This window comes from Cololabis saira, chromosome 13 (assembly GCF_033807715.1).
Source record: "Cololabis saira isolate AMF1-May2022 chromosome 13, fColSai1.1, whole genome shotgun sequence".
Lineage (NCBI taxonomy): Eukaryota > Metazoa > Chordata > Actinopteri > Beloniformes > Belonidae > Cololabis > Cololabis saira.
In genome coordinates, this window is record NC_084599.1 from 44,173,667 (window position 1) to 44,199,846 (window position 26,180).

Consider the following 26,180-nt stretch of genomic DNA (forward strand, 5'->3'; position numbering starts at 1 on the left):
GGTTTTTTATTAGACAAAAAGGTTCAAACAAAGATGGAGAAGCCGACGTGAATAACACTGATTTACAGAGGAATAAATAGCTGCTTTGGAGGAACCGGTGCCGGTCCGGGGCCGATCCGGGGGCCGGTCCGTGTGCTTTCTGGAACCGAGTCACTTCTCTGTCCTCTCCACCGGGTCACTCCGTCTCCTCCGCCGGGTCACTTCTCCGTGGTCTTCTCTACCGTGGTCTGCGTGGCGGCGGTTGCCGTGGGAACGCTGTACTTCCCCAGGACGGACTTGAACTGCTGCAGCGTGGCGTCGGTCCGGACGCCCGTCGGGTCGAAGTGTGTCCGGCTCACCCTGAACCCGGCCTCCGTCACGTACTGCAGGAACTTGTTCAGCCTGGGAACAACAAACCCACATTACACATTAAACATGTTTCATTTAAGACAAAGCCAATCCAACCTCAGAGGGGACAGAGATACAGGAAATCAACAACCAGAACCAAACTGAGATGCTGCAGCGGCAGCGGTGATGGATGGAATAGGAGAGGCAGGGCCGCCGCAAGGGGTGTGCGAACCATGCGACCGCACGGGGCCTCGCGCTATGGGCCGTTTTTGAAAATTAAAAAAAAAATAAATAAAAAATTTCATTCTTCCTTCTTTCCCTTATAAATATCAACAGTCACGTTCCATTACAGACCTGAATGTGTACTAGTCTGTGCATATCAATAAATAAATGTGTCTGTTGTTCAATACAACTGATCAGACCAAGCGCAGACACAAGCTGCTCTGATCCAGACGGTGGAGTTGGAACAAACTGTCACACAATGTCGAGAGAACGAGACAGATTCAGGAAATTTCCATCAGGGGATGAAAAAAGAAAAAAACTAAAGAAAATGGAAGAGTTTAATGCCTCTCTGAAAGGCTCATTTGATAAATTTGTTACAAAAATCACCGATCCGCCCGGGTCTCAAGCAGCCGTGGGGCCCCGCGTCGAGGCAAGAGATGATGATGAGGCAGGGGAAGGTATCCAGTATTTTGATAATTGGAGAGTTAAAATTGCGCATAGACACCCGATCCGACCCGAAAAACCCACAAATTTTTTGGTTTTTCGAAAAACCCAAAACTTTTGCGAGGGCCCCCTCCCAGCCATTTCGCACAGGGCAAATCTCCCAGACGGCTCTGAAGAGAGGGATTTGAAATCAAGTAGAACCTTAACCTTTTTTAAAAAAAACATTGAAAAGAAGGATGATTTCTCTATATTAATGATTATTTTTAGGTTTTATAGAATGATTTTATTGCCTTTTTATAAGTTATGTAGATGTAAAACTGAATCGTGCTTTACGAATAACCTTGTCTCGCCTTATTTTACGAGTGGAGTTGGAATAAAATAAGGATTTTCTGTCCCATAATTCCAAGCGTTCGGTGTAAAAGTAAGAAAATATTCTCCTTTCCTGTTCATCAGTGTTGTGTGTTATCTGGGACGGTGATCGTGTTTGAGTGTTGTGTGTTATCTGGGACGGGGTGTGATCGTATTTCAGCCTCGGGCGCTCGGGTCCGTCTCCACGGCGACCATCACTCACTTGGGCATGTTCATCCCCCGGATGCTGTGGCGGTGGATGCTGTAGTAGAAGGGCGGGTGCTCCAGAGACGCGTCGGCCTTCAGCTTCTTCACCACGTTCCCACATTCCTCCCCGCTCTTCCTCTTTCCTGCAGGAACATCCACCGTTACAATTACAATTACAGTTACAATTACAATTACAATTACAATTACAATTACAATTACAGTTACAATTACAATTACATCCGGACGGAAAACTGGACCAGAGTTTGACTGAAAACTCTAGAATCAGCTGCAAAACACTAGAAAGTCTGAATCTGCTGACAGGAAACCGTGAAACCCTGCAGTTATCTGAGGGAAAGTTGTTGATGGAAGCACGAGATTTCAAAATAAAATGTTTATTACATTAAGATGTCTCTCAGAATAGACAAACACTGCCCTCTGCAGGACGTACAAACTTACATCTGAGTGATAAAGTGAATTTATCAGAGATGATTTATTTCCTCTCCGGGGATTAATAAAGTATTTTGAATCTGAATTTCAATAAAGAGTCAGTCGGTCACTTTCCCTCAAATGTTTCAGGTTTGAAACTTCTGTGGGTTCAGACCCGTCTGAAGTGAGTGTGGAAACGGATGCATGTCTGAGAAAAGTACTTTCATGTACTTTCATGTACTTTCAGGTACTTTCATGTACTTTCATGTACTTTCAGGTACTTTCAGGAACTTTCAGGAACTTTCAGGTACTTTAATACTTTCATGTACTTACCGGACTGATCTGCAGGCGCTGCCTCCTCTCCACTCTGCAGGGTCTTAATGACGACTCCACACTCCACTGCAGAGGAAACAGAACGGTTCATCGTATAAATGTCGTACTGCAGAATTAACATCGTGTTTTATTGTACAAATATTTTACTGCAGAGTAAACATTGCGTTTAATCGTACGGACATCGTACTGTGGAGCAAACATCGCATTTTATCGTATAAACATCGAACTGCAGAGCAAACATCCTGTTTTAACGTACAAATGTCGTAATGCAAAGCAAAAATCGCGTTTTATCGTAAAAACGTCGAACTGCAGAGCAAACATCGTATATTATCGTACAAAAGGTCGTACTGCAGACCAGACATCTTGTTTTATCGATGTTTGCTCTGCAGTGCGATATTTGTACGATAAAACAAACGTACTGCGTACTGCAGAGCAAGCATCACGATTTATCGTACAAACGTTGTACTGCAGAGTTAACATTGTGTTTAATCGTACAAACGTCGTACTGCAAATGTTGCTTTTTATCGTACAAAGCCCTTTTACACCCCAGTCCTAGTCCGGAGGAGTTTATGGATCCCGGCCTATCCTGACTAGCTAGACCAGCTCTTTACTTCAGTAATTCAAAGAACTGGCCCATCGCTAAGCTCCGCCCCCCTAGTTACTGTTGCTACCTCAATGGTTGCAGATATAAAAACATCCAGGATCACCGCTCTTCAGCCACCGCAGAGGAGGAATACATTAATTCACTTGAATTAGTTTCATTTGGAACGTTATGAATTCAGATCTAACTAGTTTTGTCCCGATCGATAGGGTCGATCACGGCATTTTCAAAACATCAGTATCGGCCAAAAAAGTATCGGGACAAACTTAGTTATTAATGTTTTTAATATATATTAAATCATTTTATATATCGTTGCATTTAACGTCACTTCTGACCGGTGTGACGATGTAAGTGAAACTGACATGGTTTACATGTTTGAATTGTTAAAGCTGTTCATGTTCATTAAGCTGCTGCTATTCATTCATTCATTCATTCATTCAGAATGTTGCACTAAGGTTAAGACAAAAAGTATTTTAATTTTCTTGTGTTTGTGAGTTTGAAGTTAAATGTATTTATTTTTGTTATTTCACTATTCTGCACTTTGTGTTTTAGTTTACAATTTCATGTTTTAGTTTTAGTCCTCTTTTTTTTTTCTTTTTTAATTCATTGCCAAAATGTATCTGATCGGGAAAAAGTATCGTAACTGTATCGGGAGCCAAAAAAATTGATCGGATCGGGAAAAATGTGGATCTGCAGAAACTCAAACTCAAATTATCGGGAGATAAAACATCCTAGATACAATCCTAGATCTAACTGATAACTCATAAGGAAGTGTACAGCAGTTCCTGGGATGTTCCGGAGTAGAACCGGCCCAGAACCAGGTCCTGGTTCCAGTTGGTCCTGGAAGTGCTGGTGGAGCGGCGCTAGCGGTGCTAGCCGAGCGGTGCTAGCGGAGAGGTGCTAGTGGAGCGGCTTAAGCTCGAGTTCTGGTTCTGCGTCAAAACGATGCCGTGCCTACGGCGTGTGGTACGCGTCCACGCAGACCACACGCCGTCACTGACGCCGTCACTGACGCCTTCGCTGACCTGTACCTCCCGAAAATTGTAACTACGCGTGGAGGCGACGCAGACCACACTCAGACGAGAGGGCTGTGATTGGTTCCCTTGGTAGCAACGCATATCCGGTTTCCGGTTTGAAGCAGTCGTGAACTTTCAGCGCTTTTTTCTTCGTGTGTGTGTGACCTTTTTTGTTTTGGTTTTTTTGCACAATAGTTGTCCTTATCTCTTTGATTCACTGTGACCGGAAAAAGTTGGATAAACCATTCAGGAAAAGATCGCTAACTAGCGGCCGCGGGGGGTACTGCACCGCGGAGAAATGGAGTGACGGAGAAGTCCGAAGGTTCACGACGGCGTCACGGTGACGGCGTCACGGTGACGGCGTCACGGTGACGGCGTCACGGTGACGGCGCAGGCTCTGCGTTGGTGTAGCGCAGAACCTTAATTCAGGCTTTACCCTGGTTGGTGAGGGCCGACGACCCCCGGACCAGGGACTTGAGCGTGGTGCACTCGGACTCGCAGACCAGCGTCTTGACGAGCGGCTGGATGTCGTCCATGCTGTGCTTGACGGCGGCCGACAGCATCCTCCTCAGGAAGCCCGTGTTGAACAACGGACCGGACCTGCACAAACACACACACACACACACACGGACAACGCTGAGTTCATGCTGGGGCTCCACACCGACTGCTGCCCCAACCAGAACTTGGATGGATGGATGGATGGATGATAAAAGTGGAGCTATTTTCCACCTTCTTCACATCTGAACCAACTTCTTCTGATACGCCTCTTCAGCTGGATCCAGTGTGTGTTTATATATGTGTATGTGATATATATATATATATATATATATATATATATATATATATATATATATGTGTGTGTGTGTGTGTGTCTTTACCACAGAGGTCCCAGCTGCACCGTCGTCTTTCCCGGTAAACTTCCCTGGCAACCACACGGCAGCGTGTCTGCAACAGGTAATCAGTCAGAGTTAATTAAACCTGAGTTAATTAGTCCTGAGTTAATTAGTCCTGAGTTAATTAGTCCAGAGTTAATTAGTCCTGAGTTAATTAGTCCAGAGTTAATTAGTCCTGAGTTAATTAGTCCTGAGTTAATTAGTCCTGAGTTAATTAGTCCTGAGTTAATTAGTCCTGAGTTAATTAGTCCTGAGTTAATTAGTCCTGAGTTAATTAGTCCTGAGTTAATTAGTCCTGAGTTAATTAGTCCTGAGTTAATTAGTCCAGAGTTAACGCCCAGATACGCAGGATGGAATCAGATCTAATGTTTGTTTGTACATTTCATGTTCAAGATAGTTCAAAGTAGGGGTGTAACAATATATCGTGCCACGAAATTTCGCGATACAAAAACGTCACGATACGTGTCGTGGAGGTGACAACCTGTATCGCGATATTGGGTTATTAATATTAATCTATTGTGTTTACTAGCAACGACCGCGCCTCGACCCGCGGACCAAAATCTTCCTCCGCTCAGAAGAAACTAGTACCGTTTTGAGGTCTGAACTTTTACTGATGTAAGGCTGGTGTAGAGTTAAGCCTTACCTTATTAAATTAAACCTTTTTGGGGTGGTGAGTAGGATAAACACGGGGAAACTTCTGCTGAGTTCCAGTGTACTTTAATGTCCCTCAACAGTGTAGGATTTTAGAACATCAACACAGCACCTAGTGCCGTACTGTGGCGTATCACTCCGCCCAATCTAAAACAGACTAATCACTACAGATAAACTGACTAGTGTCATTATAGTCCCTGATTTACATCACAATATAAAGAATATATTTATAAAATAATGAAATAACATTCTTAACTAAAATAAATCTCCTCTTACACTTATAAGGTGAGCATGAATCAATCTGTTTTATGATGTAAAAATGTATTTATTTACATTTATTTATTTAATTTTAGTTGTTAAATTTCTGGAAAAGAAAAAAGTTAAATCATACATGAGAAACTATTCAGTTTGTGTCTAAATATTTTTATTGTATGAAACTGAAGATCATAATGCAAACCTGACATTTACTTTTAGTTCAGTTTGTGGAAAATGGTTGGCCTGGCTTTCTCTTTAAAACTTAAACAGTTATAAAGCATTACAAACTGTAACAATAGGGCAAACGCACAGTATTGTTTTGTATTTTGTGTCTTTCAAATAAAAGACCATTTTTTCCAGTCATATGTTCCTCATTCAAGGTTGTTAAAAAAATACTGCTATAATATTGTATCGTATCGTTATCGTGACCTAAGTATCGTACCGTATGGTGAGATTAGTGTATCGTTACACCCCTAGTTCAAAGTGTGTAAAAACATTCAAAAGTGCACTCAAAATTAAGTTTAAAAGCAGAATTAAAGACAAACACATAAGTGAGAAAAAATAAAACAGATGAGATGCAAGGAAAAAAACAGGTAAGAGTTTCAGCAGCCCTGATGCATTCTGGGATTCTGCATTCTCACTTCAACAAAACTAAACACAGCCAGTTTAACCCTCCACGCTGCAGCGCCGCCTCTGGCCACACGGGGGCAGCAGATCGAACACTGCTGTTTACAGTTTACTGGTGCAATAATAATGTCCTGTCAAATATTCCTTCATATCAAACCTTTTCCCGTAACAAACAGAGGATTCAGATCTGTGAGAGTCGTTATTCCCACTGGTCTAGACCAACTTATAAAAAGAAAAAACATCTACATTTTCAAGAATTCTTCAGAATAGATCCTTTATTAATGATAAATGGAATCGATGTGAGACTCTAAATGTGTTAATAAACATATTCCTAATACTGTTCACGAGAGGAGAATGATTACCCCCAAAGGAACAGCTTGTTGGATGTATTTTATGGTAAAGTGCTTTGGTTACTTTACTTTACTTACCATTTAAATTCTGTGTTCACATTAAAATCAAAGAATCGCATAATATATATTTGACAAACGTACATCTATCTAAATTCTTAGATGTGTTATTTTAGTAAAAATTAATCAGAATCATTAACACGTGTTTTATATCACATGTTCTGGTCCAGACTAGAATAATATGTTTCGTGCAAACCAAATATAAAGTGAACTTTAATGGTGAATCTATCATCTTTTGCTTTATTCATAAAAACAGCCGGATTGAATTAATCTCAGACTTATTGATTTGTTTGGTAAATTTCATTTAAACAAAAGTAGAGCTGCCAAATGTTGTTGTTTTATTAGTTTTTCATGCAAATTTAAATCATATATACAATCTGTAAGATATACAGATTCTGCAAAAAGTGATAAAACTATTGTGATTCACGATAAGTGGTTTAATGAGGTGTAAGATTTGTATCTAGACTTATCCCTTGTTGTGTATCATCTCATTATTTACCGGTTTTATATATATTTATTGGTTTTGTTGATGTATGTTTTTTACCCTTCCTATTGTCATAACGTTTACTCTGTGTGTATATAATAAAATATGTGTGTATATATATATATATATATATATATATTAGGGCTGTCAAAGTTAACGTGTTAACTTAACGTCTTCTTAACGCCGGCAATTTTTTTTTAAAAACATAAAATAAATACATTAAGGTAATTAAGAACAGCAAAAAACGTGTGAATAAATGTGCGATTAATATGAACTAAAAGAGTTAACTATGGACAACATGCGACAACATGCCCTAATATATGTATTTTTATATATATATATATATATATATATATATATATATATATATATATATATATATGAGAACGTGTGTTGAGTTGTGTAGTTGTCATCATCTCAGCGTGTGGTGAGTGTGTTGAGTGTGTAGTTGTTTGCAGCTCAGTGTGTGTAGAGTGTGTAGTTGTTGATCCTCTCACCGTCGGCCATGTTCCCCAGCCGGAGGAAGACCCGGTCCTCGCACCACTGACAGTGCACCAGCTTCCTCAGCTTCTTGGCCGACTCGTCGGCCTGCGACGGCCCCCGGAGAACCCGGACCACCACCAGGACGAAGTGCTCCAGGGCCACGGCCAGCAGGACCTCGATGCCCTTGTTGCAGCGCGCCGCCGCCCTGCAGAGACAGTCTGGTTACAGCCGTGTTTCTGGCAGCATTTTACATTTAGTCTTAAACTGCGTCCGAAATTCCATACTTAATGAGTAGCAAAAACAGTATGTTAGATTTTTTAGTGCATCCAAAGCATTAGTACGTACTCAATAGGATTGATGGACACTAGCTGAGCAGAAACTTCCCACAATGCAATGCAGCAGTGTTTGGTTGCTAAGTGATACGGATATGTCATAAGTATAATATTAAGTAGAATAATATTATTATATAATATTAATATTACAATATTCGTATATATTAATATTATATAATTTCATCTTGTTTGGGCCGGGATAAACGGGAAAGAGTGGAGCGAGTTGTTACCATGGTAACAACTGCTACTGCTGCTGTGACAGGAGTTGTTACCATGGTAACAACTGCTACTGCTGCTGTGACAGGAGTTGTTACCATGGTAACAGCTGCTACTGCTGCTGTGACAGGAGTTGTTACCATGGTAACAACTCCCCCTCCCAACGGCAGGAAGTGCCGTGTGTCTCTGAGTAGAACGTCCCAATTAATGCATACTGATATTTACTCACAAGTGTGCTGAACTTAAGTATACTTTTTGAGTATATACTTTTTAGTTTGGCATTTCAGACGCAGCGTTAGTCTTTTGGACGCAAATGCTTATTAGTTTTAGTCACATTTTAGTAATTTCTATATGTGATAGTTTTAGTCTAGTTTTAGTTGACGAAAACTCAAAAAAGTTTTAGTCCAGTTTTAGTTAAAAAAAAAAAGAACAGATAAAAAAAGAAAGTATTTTCACCAATATTTACAATAATAAAAGGAATGGTTTTAGACATACAAGTTTTCCACCCAACAGCAAACACTTTCTGATCTACGATAAAGATTAAAAAGGTCAAGAACAAAAATGTTCTTTGGCAGTTGTCTTAAAATTGTGCAAAGACATGCCCAAAAATGGATGAGGAACATCCACTCAACCTGACCTCGTCTGCCAGTGCAATTCAGATGCTGATTATTTGTAAAAAAAAAACAAAACAACCATCATACAACCCCAGTGCATCTTTAACTTGTGCAAACATACTAAAACAAAGTAATAAAATAAATACAAATCCCGCCGGAGCGGCGACACCTACCTGGCCACGGACGCCACCACCATGCGCGCCGCCAGCTCCTTGTAGTACTCCGTCCTCACGATGCTGCAGCCGTAGTGGCGCAGCGTGACGTTGGGGGACTTGGCGTACAGCGAGCTCGTGTCCGTGGACGTCACCGAGATGATGCCCAGGTTCCGCACGTTCCTGAAGGCGGCGTCCAGGTAGTTGACGGCCGTGCCGAAGGGATCCAGGTGGCTGCAGGTCGGGAGGTTGGTAGGAAACAAGGGATAAAGATGACGACAGGAAATCAGCTGATCACCACCGTTGATCAGCCGATCACCACCGTTGATCAGTCGATCACCACCGTTGATCGGTTGGTGAGATTACAAGTTTGCCTAAAGGTTTGAAGGTCAACTCCGGCCCGCCTCTTTAATGACATCATCACTGACAAGCGGTGACCAGACCTGGTAAAAGTCTGGACCTGGACCGAGTCGCGACCTGCTCCGAGTCTGGACCTGAACCTGGTCAGAGTCCGAACGTAGACCCAGTTAAAGTCCAGGGGCCTCATTTATAAAAGAGTGTGAAGGATCCACACTAAAAGTTCACGTGCGCACAAAAAAATCTTGATTTATAAAACCGTGTGCACGCAATGTTCTCTTTATAAATCACAGTCCAGCTGGAAGGTTGAAGGTGAATTCGCCTCATACCCCGCCCTCTACACGCCCACTTCATACCATAAATGGTCAATGCAAAGTAGTTCATGACTGTATTTGCATATGAATGAGCCTGCTGAGCAAGCGCAGCGGCTCCTGCAGTCTGTTTCTGCTGCATCAGGATGAATGAGACGTGTCGAGCCGGTGTTTTGCCGAGGTGTCCTACCTCGGCAGAACATACTACTGTATGATCCCTGTTTCTTTTTTTTTTCAAAGGCTTTTTCATGCAAATAGACGATTTAACAGCAGGAAGTCAGGATGTGCTTCCACATAGATCTACTGTATGTGTACGATGCTTCGGCGGAAAATGCAAATGCAGGTAGGATGATTTGACAGATGAAAATCCCCCATCAGATCACGCTTCCACATAGACATCAACATTTATATATGTGGAAACGTGATCTGACGGGTTTTTTCTTCCGCCGAAGCGTCGTACACATAGATCTATGTGAAGCCCATTCTGACTTCCTGCTGTTAAATCGTCTATTTGCATGAAAAAGACTTTGGAAAAAAAAGAAACTGAGATAAAAGAAACAGGGATGGTACGGTAGTATGTTCTGCCGAGGTAGGACAACTCGGCAGAACACCGGCTTGGGTGTATATGGATCTATAAGTCTGATATGTGATGACATTAAGAGTATGACATGAATCTGGCTTCATTTCACCACCTCACCGCCTGCATCGCCAGTTCCCCATGTCTTAAGTTCCTACGGGAGGGTCAGTGTTGGCGTAGAGATACACACATTTTCCCGTTAGTTTTTTTCTTTTTAAATCCCAACCTGGTGGCATCTCATCTTTCAAGCCCTGTTTTGTGGTACGCAAGATTTATAAATGAGGCCCCAGGACCTGGACAAAGTCCAGACCTGAACCTGGTCAGAGTCCGAACGTAGAACCAGTTAAAGTCCAGACCGAGCCGGGTTCACAACACTTTTTTAAGAAAAAAAATCTTCTTAAGTGTCATTTTTTTCTTAAGTTCAATCTTAAGAAGAAAAAAGAGAAGAAGTCATATTCTCCAAAAAAGTTCTTAATATTTTCTCAACTTTCTTCTTAAGTTTCTTCTTAAGAAAAAACTTAAGAATAAATGGTATTCTTGAAATAAAAGTTCTCAAATTTGTTCTTGACTTTTTTCTTAACTTTAAGACAACCTTGACCTGTCTTAAAATGTATTCTGTGAAAAGGTAATAATAATAATAATAATAATAATAATAATAATAATAATAATAATAATAATAAGCCTCTAATTTCACCTTTTCCAACACATTTTAGACGAGTTTAGACTAGTAGGTCATAGTTTGAGGATATACTTTGTAATTAATTACACAAAGAGCCTGTTAACTGTTTGTTAGCATGTTAGTTAGCGTGGTAGTTAATTATTATTCATTTTCCCCAATAGTATTTTTTTTCAACACATTAATCTCATCCACCATAACCTTGAAAAGTTCATGCATCTCTTTTTCTCCTTCTCCATGTTTAGTGAGTGACTGACGGTTAAGACGCAAACTACCTGTAAATTTGTTGTTTGTTGGCACGTGCAATGCAATTTGAAGAAGTTCTTAAGTAGGAAAAATAAGAAATTCGTAAGAAATGACAGTTCTTATGAAAATATTGAGGAATTGCACTTAAGAACTTCTTAATTTTAGATTTTAACAAATTTTTTAAGATCGTTCTTAAGAACATTTTGGTGAATCCGGCCCCTGGATAGAACTGTTAGAACGGCCTGCATGATGTTTGATCACGTGATGTTTGATCACGTGATGTTTGATCACGTGATGTTTGATCACGTGATGTTTGATCACGTGATGTTTGATCACGTGATGTTTGATCACGTGATGTTTGATCACGTGATGTTTGATCACGTGATGTTTGATCACGTGATGTTTGATCACGTGATGTTTGATCACGTGATGTTTGATCACGTGATGTTTGATCACGTGATGTTTGATCACGTGATGTTTGATCACGTGATGTTTGATCACGTGATGTTTGATCACGTGATGTTTGATCACGTGATGTTTGATCACGTGATGTTTGATCACGTGATGTTTGATCACGTGATGTTTGATCACGTGATGTTTGATCACGTGATGTTTGATCACGTGATGTTTGATCACATGATGTTTGATCACGTGACCACAGGAGGGACGGTGTCCTCCGTGCGTCCAGCTCTTACATGTAGTCGAAGGGCCGCAGGTGCATGATGACGTTGGCGTCCATCTTGGCGACCTCCACGGCGGCGACGGGGGCCGTGTCTCCGTCGGGCCCCCGGGGCCCCCGGGAACCCCCGTCCACCAGGATGTGGTTCAGCTCACAGTTCTCCTTGATCATCTTCACACACGTGTCGTTGATGTCGGTGATGGTCACGTTGACGGCTCCGCCCAGGTGTTTGGCCCACTGGAGGCCCATGATGCCTGAGGGCGGGTGGGGGGGGGGAGGGAAAACACGACCCGGTTACACCGTAAACCAGTCCGACCTGGTTACACCGTAAACCAGCTGGACCCGGTTAACTGGAAGTTACTCGTGTCATTTGTTGATGTTTTTTTCCAGGATTCTGATTGGCTAGCATGACTTTATCTTCTCGTTACACTGCCCCCTGTAGGTTTGGCTGCTCATAGCACCTTAACAGATATTTATGCAGGTTCCTGGAAATGATGGTGTTTTTATAAACGTAGAGGGGGAAATATCTGTTTTTGTGAATACCCGCCTCTGTGGAAACGTGGCTTGAGACCAGGGACCTTAGCTCACCTGTGGCTCCGAAGGCGTCCAGACATTCCACCGGACTCCTCTCCTCGGCCAGAACCGCCAGTGAGCAGAACACCAGCTGCCTGGAGCAGAAACACAAAACACACCTGCTGAGTCCACCTGGAGGGGGCGGGGCCAGAGGCCCGGGGGCGGGGCCTCACAGCCCGGGGGCGGGGCCAGGCAGGGCCGCCTCCCACCTGTTGGTCTCACCTGTTGGTCTTCATCTTGCGGTTGAAGAAGGTGTCGCTCTTCTGCGGCGTGTTGTGGTTGGGCAGCAGCTGCACGTTGGTCCCCAGCTCCTTCATGATCTCACAGGTCCGGCCTGACGGAGCTGCAGACACGGGACACACGGGTGAGACCGGGACCGGGACCGGCGGACCGGGTCCCAGCGCCGCCCACGCCGCCAGTCTTACCGGGCTCCTCGTACGGCGCGTCCGAGCCGGCGCTGTAGCTCGCCTCCGTCTCTCCCTTGTTCACGTGGCGCTTCAGGTGGCTCACCATGTCCGTCTTACGGGCGATGGTGACGGAGCAGACCACGCAGTGGTAGTGGGCCACGTGTCTGCCGGACGCCTGGGGGGAGAGGACAAGGTCAAGGTCAAGGTCAGGGACAAGGTCAAGGACAAGGTCAGGGACAGACCAGTATCAGGGCCAGGCAGGAGAAAAATAAAAATAATATTGGAGGAGGAAGATTTTTTTTTCATTGTGCACTTCGAGAAAAAAGTTGAAACGTCGAGAAAAAAGGCAAAATTTCGACGTTATTCTTGAAATTGTATTTCAACATTAATCTCGACATTTCAACTTTTGGTAACACTTTACAATAAGGGTCCCTTAATTAACGTTAGTTAATGCATTATTAAGCATTAATTAACAGTTTAATAATAGTTAAATAACCATTATTATGTATTACTTAACATTAATTAGCATATTAGTTAATGCATTAATAAACAGTTAATTAATGCATTATTAAGCATTAATTAACAGTGTAATAATAGTTAAATAACCATTATTATGTATTACTTAACATTAATTAGCATATTAGTTAATGCATTAATAAACAGTTAATTAATGCCTACTGCTCAGAGTTAATTAATACATTAGTAAGCATTAATAAACGTTACATGATGTAATTATTAATCCTTATGTATGCATTACTTAGTATTAAGTAATACATTACTTAATACATAGGTAAAACGTTAATAATGTCCCTAGTAATCATTTACTAATGGTGTTTATTTGGAGTGAATATGCATTAAGTAACAGCTACCTAATACATCTACTAATCATTCGCTAATGGTGTACATGTTTACTGGATGGGCATTATTAAACAACTATTTAGAGTCTTAAGTAATCATTTCCTAATGGTGCTGTGTATGTTATCAGGTAGCTTACCTGACCTTATGAACGGTAACCTGACATAAACCTTAATAAATGTATAGGAGTGGCTCATAACCATTACTTAACCATTAGTAAAGGCTTGCTGGACCCTTATTGTAAAGTGTAACACATTTATCCCTTAGGTAACACATTATTAATGCTTAACTGCCTCATAAGCATTACTTAACCATAATTAAGCATTAGTAAATACTATTCTGGACCCTTATTGTAAAGTGTAACACATTTATCCCTTAGGTCGATGATTCTTAACCATAGGGCCGCGGCCCACACTTGGGCCGCGAGCGCCATCTAGTGGGCCGCGAAAAAAATTCAGTTTTGTACGTGTGGGCCGCGGGGGCCGCGGGACTGCATAGCAACTCCCGACCAAATGAGGAGAAGACCCTCAGCTAGCTCTAGGTGTAATAGTAAGATAAATGGTGTGTATTTATAGAGAAAATCCTTCATTTTGCACAGAGTAGGTTTAGATCCGCCAGGATCAGGGATCGATTACTTGGGTCTGCGCCCAGAGCGAGCGCCGCGGCGTGATCATTTATCCTGACTCGTCCGCGCAGCCGGGGAGGTCGGTGCCGCTCGGGCGGTGGGCTCCATCGTTACTGCTGAAGGATTGTACATGTAGATGTGTCTGCTGGACTGGACTGTTGTTTGGGCTCGCAAAAGCATCGGAAAGTGACTCTGCTGCAGCGGCCAGAGAGCTGCGGGTTCTGCCCGGCCGTCGCAGCTGATCAGGCTCGGATGAAATCCGACACGCGCAGTCCTGACAACTTATTAATGTAAATAAAACTTAGTAAGTTACTTAGTAAGTAATTAGCTTGACTCTTACAGAGATGAGAAACCTAACAGGTGGAAAGGGAAGTTCAACCCGGAATGGACAAATTCATCCTGTTCAGTCTTCCCACTGGGACAAAACCAGTGTCTCATACGTTCAGAGACCGTGGCGTTCAAAGTGCGAAAGTAAAACGCCACTGAAACAAAACACAAAGTTTTTCATCAAACATATCCACTCAAGTCTGAACTGAAGTCACAGAAAATAAGCTGACCATCTTAAACATGTTTGGGTCCAGATACAGCTGTGAAGCAGCTTTCTCCACAATGAACATAATTAAAACTAAATATCGTTCCAGGCTCATCAATGAGCACCTTCTCATGTGCATGAGAACCTGACACCATCCAGCCCAGATTTAAAGTCCTGACAGGAGAAGTTAGAGCTCAGTTCTCTCACTGAACGACAGAAAGTGAGGGCATAAGATTAAGGGGAAGAAAGAAAAACTGCAAAACTTTTAAATTGCTAAGATGTGTTTATATTAATTTATTATAAAAATGTGTTGAGACAATTAACAAAGAAAAGGGGAAATTCAAACTGCTGGTAAAGAAATAAAATAAGATAGCATTTGAAAAATAAAATAAAATCTTATTTATTTATTTTATTTTTAAGAGAAAAAAATGTGTAATTGAAGTTACACATGTTAATGGGCAAATATGTACTTTTTTAATATAACAGTCAGATGCAGATGTTGATACAACTATGAGGCTACTTGAATATATATATATATATATATATATATATATATATATATATATATATATATATATATTTATTATGATGTTCTGGACCTTCGCTGCTATACAGTGTTTATATTTAATGGGCCTCGGGCCACTCTGTACTGAAAAAATTGGGCCCCAAGGTCAGAAAGGTTAAGAACCCCTGCCTTAGGTAACACATTATTAATGCATTAGTAAATGATTACTAGGGACATTATTAACGTTTTACTTATGTATTAACTAATGTATTACTTAATACTAAGTAATGCATACATAAGGATAAATAATTACATCATGTAACGTTTATTAATGCTTACTAATGTATTAATTAACTCTGAGCAGTAGGCAATAATTAACTGTTTATTAATGCATTAACTAATATGCTAATTAATGTTAAGTAATACATAATAATGGTTATTTAACTATTATTACACTGTTAATTAATGCTTAATAATGCATTAACTAACTGTTTATTAATGCATTAACTAATATGCTAATTAATGTTAAGTAATACATAATAATGGTTATTTAACTATTATTAAACTGTTAATTAATGCTTAATAATGCATTAACTAACGTTAATTAAGGGACCCTTATTGTAAAGTGTTACCCAACTTTTTTCTCGACATTTCGACTTTTTTCTCAAAGTGCACAATAAAAAAAAGCCTTCCACTCTCAAATATATTTTCTCCTGGATGGCCCTGATACTCTTCCGTAGGTACCACCACTGCCACATCCACAAAAACATATAACTTACTAAGCTTTGAATGCTTTGGTGATTTATGTTTTCTTAAATTCATTTTTAAGTGTATAAACAACTTGTGGATTTGTTGAGAGACAAAAAAGCACCAGAGTCACCAGAACCTCCTCAAACCACAATTACTAAATCCTGTTCATCAGGACGACTTTGGGACAGTCAGCTTCTCCTATCAGAGCTGGGAACTCTGGGACTAAATCCATCTCAGTTTAACATGTTCATCACCAAAATAAAGCCTGCGTAAAAAAAAAATCCAAACTGTCCTCATCTGTAAAAAGTGTGTATGTTTGTGTGGGAGAGTGAGTGAGGGAAGGTTTTAGATCATTTAAATGCAATATTGCATTATCGAATTGTATGTTCTTTTTAATTGATGGATATGAATTTTATATTGTATTGCAATGATGTGGAAGAGAATTTGCACCAGCTATAAACTCTACAAGCTCGTATCAATGTTTGACTGCATTGTCCCTGTCAAATAAATAAATAAATACATTGAGTTTTCTTTTCCACGTCTATGTAGGGACTAAAAGTCTGAGCATTTTAGTCTAATTTTAGTCAGAATTGTCCAGGACCATTTCAGTTTGGTTTTTATTCCTCTACGATATTGCATTCTATATTTAATTATCCTTATCGTCACATGACCAGCATTTCCGTCTCATCTCATTTTCCTCAGGTGATAAAAGGTTTGTTGACGATGATATTTAGTGATAATTGTTGTTGATGAAAGCTACTGTAGTCCCGAGGCCTCGAGGCCTCCGGGTCGATGCTGCGGCCTCGGCAGCCCGACCTGCAGAGGGTTTGGGTTTGAAACGTCACCTGGTCTCCGTTGAGGCTCGGCTTCAGGTTTCTGCAGGGCAGGTGGCAGATGCACATCCTGTGTCCTGAGAACAGACAGAGGTCAGAGGTCAGAGGTCAGAGGTCAGAGGTCAGAGGTCAGCAGCTCATCATCGTCAGCTCAGATCAGGTCACATTTGCAGCAGAGCTGAAGTTCTGGAGGTTCTTTCGGGGGAAATGAGACATACTTTTACATTTCTGGATGTATTTTTATTTGCTATGTATCAAAACAACCCATATAAACCAATCTTTAATAATATGGGTGTTACAAGTCCATACTAACTAAATAAATAGCTAATAACTACCAAAACAATTTAAATCGTTTTTTAATTTTACACATATTTTTCTAAATACAGACATCCCACAGCTAGAAAAAGGAACACAGAAGCTTTTTTAGGCCGCGTTCAGACTGCAGGCAAATATCCGATTTTTAGCCCATCCAGATTGAAACTGGATGAATCTTTTGAAGTCTGAACAGTCCCAAACCGCATGAGATCCGATCTTTGCAAACCAGATCAAACCACCTCAGGAGGTAGTTTCATATCCGATCCATATCTCATTTGAGCAGATGCGTCTCAGTCTGAACATCCAAACACTCAGATCGGATATGACTGTCCCAGACGCTCCAAACCACCCGCCCATTTCCAGTTGTGGAGCTACTCATCCTTTCACAGAGAGCATGTACAATCTCTGATGTCACGTCAAAAACTATTATTTGTAGTTTAAGTGTTGCAAATTCACATTACAAATCATGTTTTAATAGCAGAAAAAAGACCGCATTTCCACGTAGGTGCGGGTCGCCGCGTACCCTACGCCGTAGGTCTGCGTTGGTGTAACGCAGAACCATAAATCAGCCTTCAGTCGCGCTGAGAGCCTGAACCTGCAGCCCGTCAGCTCATCAGGAGGAGGTTAAAGAGCGGGGCTGCCAGTTATTAATTGCTGGTTGGTTTTGTTAACTCTGAGCTTTGTTGGTTGGTTTGTTAGTTTGCTGCTGGTTTTGTTCTGAACACCTTTCTCTGTTTCTCATTTTGCTGGGACGTCGGGTTCCTCCGCCGATCACACAACTTTTGCGGTATGCGTTAATTTTTATGTCTAAAAATGATGCGCAGTGCCGACCCAATCAGAAACGGTACAGATATTTTGGGATTTTTTATATATATAAAAGAAATACATGACTTCACACAATACACGCGCTGGGTGACGCCTCCGCTCCGACTCGTTGCTACGGCAACCCGTCAGATCAGTCAGTGATGTGGCCCAGTCTGAACAGAGCCAGATCCGATTTGGACACTTGCTAAAAACAGTTTGGACAGTCAGCCCTGAAAATCGGATATGAGAAGGAATCAGATATGAATCAGATTTACCTGCAGTCTGAACGCGGCCTAAATGTCAGGAAATGTATCTGGACCTGGTCCAGGTCCAGGACCAGGACCAGGTCCAGGACCAGGTCCAGGACCAGGAGAATCCAGGACGGGGGTCCTACCCAGGGCAGTTACTAGGAATTCGGGGCCCCCTTAAAGAATATCGCCGTGGGCCCCCAACAAATCTAACAAAACTTTTTTTCTAACACATCTTTACAAGACAACATTGAACACATCATGATAACATAACGGACGTTCGTTTGATGCTCATAATTACTGATTACCGGTAGGCTAAAAAAAATGTTTTTTTAAATGACTGATTAGGCTTGAATGCGTCATAATACAATCCACTGCATGTGGAATGATACTAGCAAAACAAGAATATTTAAAGTGTATTTCAAATGATGACAAGATCAGACAATCTAGCAACAGAAAATAAAACATAGAAAAATAAATAACAAAAATAAATATAACCATAAATATACTGTAAACTTGCTGGCGTGGTTGTGCTTGAACCACTTCAGAATATCCATGGTTACTTTGTGTTACCGGAGCAGCAGAGAGCAGCGTCTTGCTGCTGCAGCAAACTGCTGTACGCGGATCAGTGACGGACACTGGCTGGTTTATGGTTGCGCATTGCACCAACGCAGAGCTTACAGGGTAGGATACGCGGGGACGCGAACGTACGGTGCGCGTCTCCGCGTACCCTACGCCGTCGATTTAACGCGGAACCATAAATCAGGTTTAACGTGCTCGCATTTGTTTTCTTTTCGTCTTTTCAACTGAGCATGCAAACACATAAACTAGGTTTTATGTCCTGGCCCCTGCTCTGCTGCTCTTATTTCGGGCCTCCTTTTCTAACCTTTTCTGGTGCCCGGATTTGTGCTTTTTGGGCGGCGTGATAGCTTTCCACCATCTAGCTACTGCACATCTAGTCCAGCTGTGTCTCACGTTAGCGCAGCGCGCTGCTCACTCGGACAGAGCTCGTTGGACCAAACCATTTTTAAGAAGGGAAGGGGCAAAGGGAAATATCAAAGTGATTTAAATGAGAGAATATTGTGTGACTGGTGGCTCTGTTTGAATTTGGATTCATTAGTATGAGTATATATTGTGTATTATGTATGCATAATCATTTTTTCATAGGTTACTGGGAGGGCCATGTGTGGGCCCTTATAATTGTCACCACCTTTCCCCCCGATACGACGGCACTGGTCCTACCTTCAAACTCCACGTAGACCTTCCAGTGCAGGTTCTGCAGGTGGCGCCGCAGCTTGTGGCTGTAACAGGCCTTGAACTTCTCCTCGGGACACAGAGGGCACGACTTCCGCCCCGCTGGGGACACAAGATTATTTATATATCAACACAAGGTCATTCAAAGTGCTTTTCATCAACATTAAAAGTGGCAAGACACAATTAAAACATTAAAGCTACAAGCAGTGATGAACGTTCCTCCACCCTTGTGCAGGTTCAGGCTGCAGTGGAAGCTTGTATGACTTCATGTAGATTCTTCAGGCCTGGACATTTAGTGGTTGAAACCACCCACGACTCTCTTTATCAAATAGGAACTATCAGATATCGACCAATCAGATAAAGGGGGGGCGCACTTTTTGGCGTCTAGCATCGCCACGGTAACACTTTTGAAAGAGAAAAGTAATGCGTGTCGTCGCACGATGGAGACGCACATTTTGATGTATAACACACCTGGGTGCACGTTACGGTTCGGGCCGCATTAACTGTCGAAGAAATGGCATAAATTGCGACAAAATGACACGATTAATTCAAAATGGCCGACTTCCTGTTGGGCTTCGGCCATGGCGTCAAGAGACTTTTCTTTAAGTTGTGACATGATACAGGTGTGTAGTGATTTTCCTGCATGTACGTCAAACCGTATTGTGGGGCTTGAGGCACAAAGTTTTCTAGGGGGCGCTGGTGAGCCATTAGGCCACGCCCATTAATGCAAACCATTAAATATCACATTTATCACCAGGCCTGGATTGGTGCAAAATTTGGTGACTTTTGGGGCACGTTTAGGGGGAAAAAAGACCCTCATTTTAGTCGGAAAAATAAAAACGAGAACTCCTACAGATACAATATACGCTTCGCACTGTAGGTGCTCGGGCCCTAATAAATAACAAATAAAATGAAATAAAATGATAAGAAAAGAGGTAAAATAATAAAAAGCACCAGTTATTAGTCAGTAAGGGCAGTAGATCCAGCAGGTTCATCTCATTCTTACAATGGCAAGAATTACGTTTCTATACGGTCAAAACGTACAAAGACCGGGTCAAATACAGGATTACAAAAGTAATTTGTAACAATTCGTACGTTGAATTATTTATTTATTTATTTATTTAAAGGACAATGTGCAGGTACATTAAAAAGATGGCTGCACCAGAGTTAGCCACAAGCTAATTTCCATCTGTAGTCCTTGAATATTAAACCAATTTGACAATTCTACGTCACAATTCCTGCATCCAGGGCTGATCCAGAACTTTGCGCGGTTTTCAAAAAGAATTTAATTTAAGAGTACGCTTATATAACAAATAAAATGAAATAAAATGATGAGAAAAGAGGTAAAATAATAAAAAGCACCAGTTGTTAGGTAAGTATTTGATTCCAGGACTCACCTCCGTCCAGGTCCACCAGCGTCTCCAGCCCCGTCAGCTCCGTCTGGATGGACACGTGTTTCTCTGAGTGCAGGGTTCCTGCACATTTAAGGTCAAATTCAAGCACTTTCAAGCACTTTCAAGGGTCATTTTCCAAATCTTCAAGCACCTTATCGCTGGGGTAAAATATCTACAGGAATATATTTACCAGGGGTCTGCAACCAGAAATGTTTTAGAGCCATATTGGACCAAAAACACAAAAAACTAATATGTCTGGAGACGCAAAAAATGAAAAGTCTTGTATCAGAATTAGAATGAAGGCAACACATGCTGCATGTTTCTATATTAGTTATAACTGGGGGAAGATTCGTTTTTTCATTATGCACTTCGGAAAGAAAAGTCGAAATGTCGAGAAAAAAGTCAAAATTTCGAGAAAAAAGTTGAAATTTCGTGAAAAAAGTTGAAATGTTGAGAAAAAAAAGTTGAGAAAAAAGTCAAAATGTTGAGAAAAAAGTCGAAACGCCCAGATTAAAAAGGAAAGAAAAAAGCAAGAAAAAAGAGAAAAAAAAGGAAAAAAACAAGAAAAAAAAACAAAACGTTTTAGATCCATATTGGACCAAAAACACAAAAAACAAATATGTCTGGAGACGCAAGTCTTGTATAAGCCTTAGAATGAAGACAACACATGCTGCATGTTTCTATATTAGTTAGAATTGGGGGGAGATTTTTTTTCATTATGCAGTTTGAGGAAAAAGTCGAAACTTCAAGAAAAAAGTCCAAAATGTTGAGAAAAAAGTCGAGATGTTGAGGAAAAAGTCAAAATGTCGAGAAAAAAAGTCAAAATGTCGAGAAAAAAGTCAAAATTTCGAGAAAAGTTGAAATTTCGTGAAAAAAGTTGAAATGTTGAGAAAAAAATTTGAGAAAAAAGTCTAAATTTTGAGAAAAAAGTAAAAATGTTGAGAAAAAAGTCGAAACGTCTAGGTTAAAAAGGAAAGAAAAAAGGAAGAAAAAAAGAGAAAAAAAAGGAAAAAAAGAAGAAAAAGGAAAAAAAGAAGAAAAAAAAAAAGTCAAACATTTTTGAAAAGCTCCAGGAGCCACTAGGGCAGCTCCAGAGCCGCATGCAGCTCTAAAGCCGCGGGTTGCCGAGCCCCAATATACTCATAATTATTTTTTCCGCTTTTTATCACAATTATGTCCATTGTATCGTGCTGTAAACATCTAGTTATGTTTCATCTTACTGATTTTATTTCTCCTTGTAAAAACTAAACTATACAGTCTGATCCCAACTTTGTGAAAGACACAGATTTATAATTTCAAGCACTTAAACTAAAATTCAAGCACTTTTTCAGGCCTTGAAAACCCAACATTGAAATTCAAGCACTTTCCAGGATTTCCAGCCCCGTAGGAACCGTGTGTGTTAGACAGTGAGACGCTTTGCCCCGTCAAACACTCGTGTCTGTGATTTACCTGTAGCAGCCGGAGGTTTGGTGTCGACGGCGTTGCTAGCGTTGCCGGCGTTGCTAGCGTTGCCGGCGTTGCTAGCGTTGCCGGCGTTGCTAGCGTTGCCGGCGTTGCTAGCGTTGCCAGCGTTGCTGGCGTTGCCAGCAACGCTGGCGTTGCTGGCGTTGCTGGCGTTGCCGGCGTTGCCGGCGTTGCCAGCGTTGCTAGCGTTGCCGGCGTTGCTAGCGTTGCTAGCGTTGCTGGCGTTGCCGGCGGCGACCGCGGCGTCCGTCTTCTCCGCGGGCTGAACGGCCGCTGCACCTTCATCCTCGTCTCCATCACCTTCACACACAAATGACAAGTTTGAGACTCACGCCGCCTTTCAGGCGTTTAATTCAGAATTCAAATGAAATCCGATTTAAAATGAGTAATAATTACCACGTAAACACCTAATTCTGAATGAAAATGGCCATTCCAAATTTAATGTAATTCCGAAGTAAGTGTCTGGTTTATTCCGATTTTAAATCTGAATAGAATAATTCCAGATCATGTATTCACTCATTCCTCTTTAAATTAATTTAGTCTTTCTTTCTGCTCGTTCCCTCCCCGTCTGTCTCCATGATCTTATATTCCACTGGGCTGGTTTTCCTAACAAAGTTTCCAGATGCAGCAGCAGTAAACGCTGGTCAAGAGCAGAGAACATTTATTTAAGAAATAGAAATCATTAAAAGAACAGATGGAAACAGGAAACATCAGAATTGTGATCTTTTCAAAGTTGTAGCAGCTAAGTTTGTTTTTCTTCCGGTAGTTTAACTTCCGGTCCCCCCCCTATCCAATCAGAACCTTCCCAACCCCCAGACCTGGAGAGGAATTGGAGAAAGACCATCAAACGTGTTTCCATGGAAACCTCAATTCAGAATTACTATTTCCATGGAAACTCCAAGGAAAAAGCGTACTCTTAAATTAAATACTTACCTGCTGGATCTACTGCCCTTACTTTTTAACAACTTGTGCTTCTTATTATTTTACCTCTTTTCTTATGATTTTATTTGTTATTTAAGCGTACTCTTAAATTAAATACTTTTTGAAAATTGCACAAAGTTATGGATAAGCCCTGAATGCAGGGATTGTGGCATAGAATTGTCAAATTGGTTTAATTCACCGTATGAATTGTTACAGATTACTTTTGTAATCCTGTATTTGACCCGGTCTTTGTACGTTTTGACCGTAGAGAAGCCAAGGCAAGTTTATTTATACAGCACAATTCAACACAAGGTCATTCAAAGTGCTTTACATCAACATTAAAAGCGGCAAGACACAATTAAAACATAAATAACAAATAAAATTAAGTAAAATGATAAGAAAAGAGGTAAAATAATAAAAGCACTAGTTGTTAGTCAGTAAGGGCAGTAGATCCAGCAGGTTCATCTCATTCTTACAATGGTAAGAATTATGTTTCTATACAGTTAAAAACGTACAAAGACCGGGTCAAATACAGGATTACAAAGTAATCTGTAACTATTTGAACGGTGAATTAAACCAATTTGACAATTCTACTTCACAATCCCTGTTTCCAGGTCTTATTTCACACAACTGACAAGAATTACGTTTCTATACGGTTAAAACGTACAAAGACCGGGTCAAATACAGGATTACAAAGTAATAAATAGAAATGTAATTCTCTCCATTGTAAGAATGAGATGAACCTGCTGGATCTACCGCGGTTTGATTGGTTTGATATTGGATATTCAAAGACATCCATTTAACTTGTGATACATACCACTGATTTTGGTCATATTGCTTGTGATGCGTTCATGGTCATCTAGACTATATATCACAAGAGAGTAATTATTAAAAAATCATATAAAAAAATCATATATATGGGCTGATTTAAAAATCATATATATGGGCTGATTTAATGTGGTTTTAGAGAGTAATTATTATAAAATCATATTATGGGCTGATTTAATGTGGTTTAATGATTTCAACACCCATAAAACTTGTGATACATATAGAGGTGTAACAATATATCGTGCCACAAAATTTCGTGATACAAAAACGTCACGATACGTGTCGTGGAGGTGACAAACTGTATCGCGATATTGGAATATTAATATTAATCTATTGTGTTGACTAGTAACGCACATCCGAGTTAAATCAAGTTAAATCATACATGAGAGAAACTATTCAGTTTGTGGCTAAATATTTGTACTTGTATGAAACTGAAGATCATAATGCAAACCTGACATTTACTTTTAGTTCAGTTTGTGGAAAATGGTTGGCCTGGCTTTCTCTTTAAAACTTAAACAGTTATAAAGCTTTACAAACGGTAACAATAGGGAGAACGTACAGCATTGTTTTGTATTTTCTGTCTTTCAAATAAAAGACAATTTTTTCCAGTCACATGATCCTCATTCAAGGTTGTTAAAAAAATACTGCTATAATATCGTATCGTTATCGTGACCTCAGTATCGTACCGTATCGTGAGATTAGTGTATCGTTACACCCCTAGATACATACCACTGATTTTGGTCATATTGCTTGTGATGCGTTCATGGTCATCTAGACTATGTATCACAAGAGAGTAATTATTATAAAATCATATTATGGGCTGATTTAATGTGGTTTAATGAATTCAACACCCATAAAACTTGTGATACATAACACAGATTGTTTTCAAACCACTTGAATTCATTAAACCACATTAAATCAGCCCATAATATCATTTTATAATAATTACTGTTTTGTGATATATAGTCTAGATGACCATGAACACATCACAAGCAATATGACCAAAATCAGTGTTATGTATCACAAGTTTTATCGGTGTTGAATTCATAAAACCACATTAAATCAGCCCATAATATGATTTTATAATAATTACTCTCTAAAACCACATTAAATCAGCCCATAATATGATTTTATAATAATTACTCTCTAAAACCACATTAAATCAGCCCATAATATGATTTTATAATAATTACTCTCTTGTGATATTTGGTCTAGATGACCATGAACACATCACAAGTGGTTTGACCAAAATCAGTGTTATGTATCACAAGTTTTATGGGTGTTAATGTCTAATATCCAATATCAAACCAATTCAACCCCGGTCTGGATCTACTGCCCTTACTTTCTAACAACTAGTGCTTTCTATTATTTTACCTCTTTTCCTATCATTTCATTTCATTTATTTGTTATTGACTGTTTAATTGCGTCTTGTTGATGTAAAGCACTTTGCATTACCTTGTGTAGAATTGTGGTATATATATAACTTGCCTTATGTTTCAGCTGTTTAAACATTGAGCGTGTGCGGACCCGCGGACGCTCCTGGCGTGCAGCTCCGCGCTGAGGCCGTGTCGGGGTTACCGGGTTACCGGGTTCCAGGACCCGGACGACACCGGGCTGAGCGATACCCCCACCCCGGGGAGGGCTGCCCCGGTCTCCCCAGTCCGGTTCGAGCCCCAGAACCCCCGCCATTGATCCCGCTCCGCCACCATTGCTGATATTATCGACTGTTTAGGTCCTACGGCGGAGCTCCGCGCTGAGGCCCTCGTTCAGTTCCGCACTTAAAAAACCTCAATTCTCCGTGAATTCGCTGTGCACCGCCGACCAAAGCTGAAAGGTAATTTAAATCCCCCCTCCTCCACCGCGAAACCAGCGCCCGAACGAGCCGCTGGAGCCGTAAACTCACGTTTGTTATCGACGTCCTCCCGGTGAAGCCGAGCGGCGTCCTCCTCTTTGAGCTCCGCCATTTCAAGCTGCGACAGCATCCAGGA

General features: G+C 40.9%; 1 protein-coding gene across 1 annotated transcript; it reads right to left on the minus strand.

Moving 5' to 3' along the window:
* Positions 1-26,180, minus strand: trmt1l (tRNA methyltransferase 1-like). Its single transcript, XM_061737314.1, has 16 exons — positions 26,096-26,180; positions 22,429-22,743; positions 20,983-21,060; positions 19,574-19,687; positions 16,977-17,041; positions 12,883-13,039; positions 12,680-12,800; positions 12,473-12,552; positions 11,901-12,138; positions 9,060-9,272; positions 7,739-7,929; positions 4,803-4,869; positions 4,361-4,524; positions 2,308-2,373; positions 1,565-1,691; positions 1-381 (listed from the first exon to the last, which is right to left on the minus strand). Exons 1-16 carry the CDS (start codon positions 26,172-26,174, stop codon positions 198-200), a joined length of 2,259 nt encoding a protein of 752 aa, XP_061593298.1. The 5' UTR covers positions 26,175-26,180; the 3' UTR covers positions 1-197.

Coding starts and splice junctions, on each gene's coding strand:
- trmt1l (XM_061737314.1), bottom strand. CDS start 26,174: ATGCTGTCGCAGCTTGAAATGGCGGAGCTCAAAGAGGAGGACGCCGCT. Junction 7,930..9,059: donor GTGGTGGCGTCCGTGGCCAG/GTAGGTGTCGCC, acceptor CTGTCTCTGCAG/GGCGGCGGCGCGCTGCAACA. Junction 4,525..4,802: donor GTGCAGCTGGGACCTCTGTG/GTAAAGACACAC, acceptor GTGTTTGTGCAG/GTCCGGTCCGTTGTTCAACA.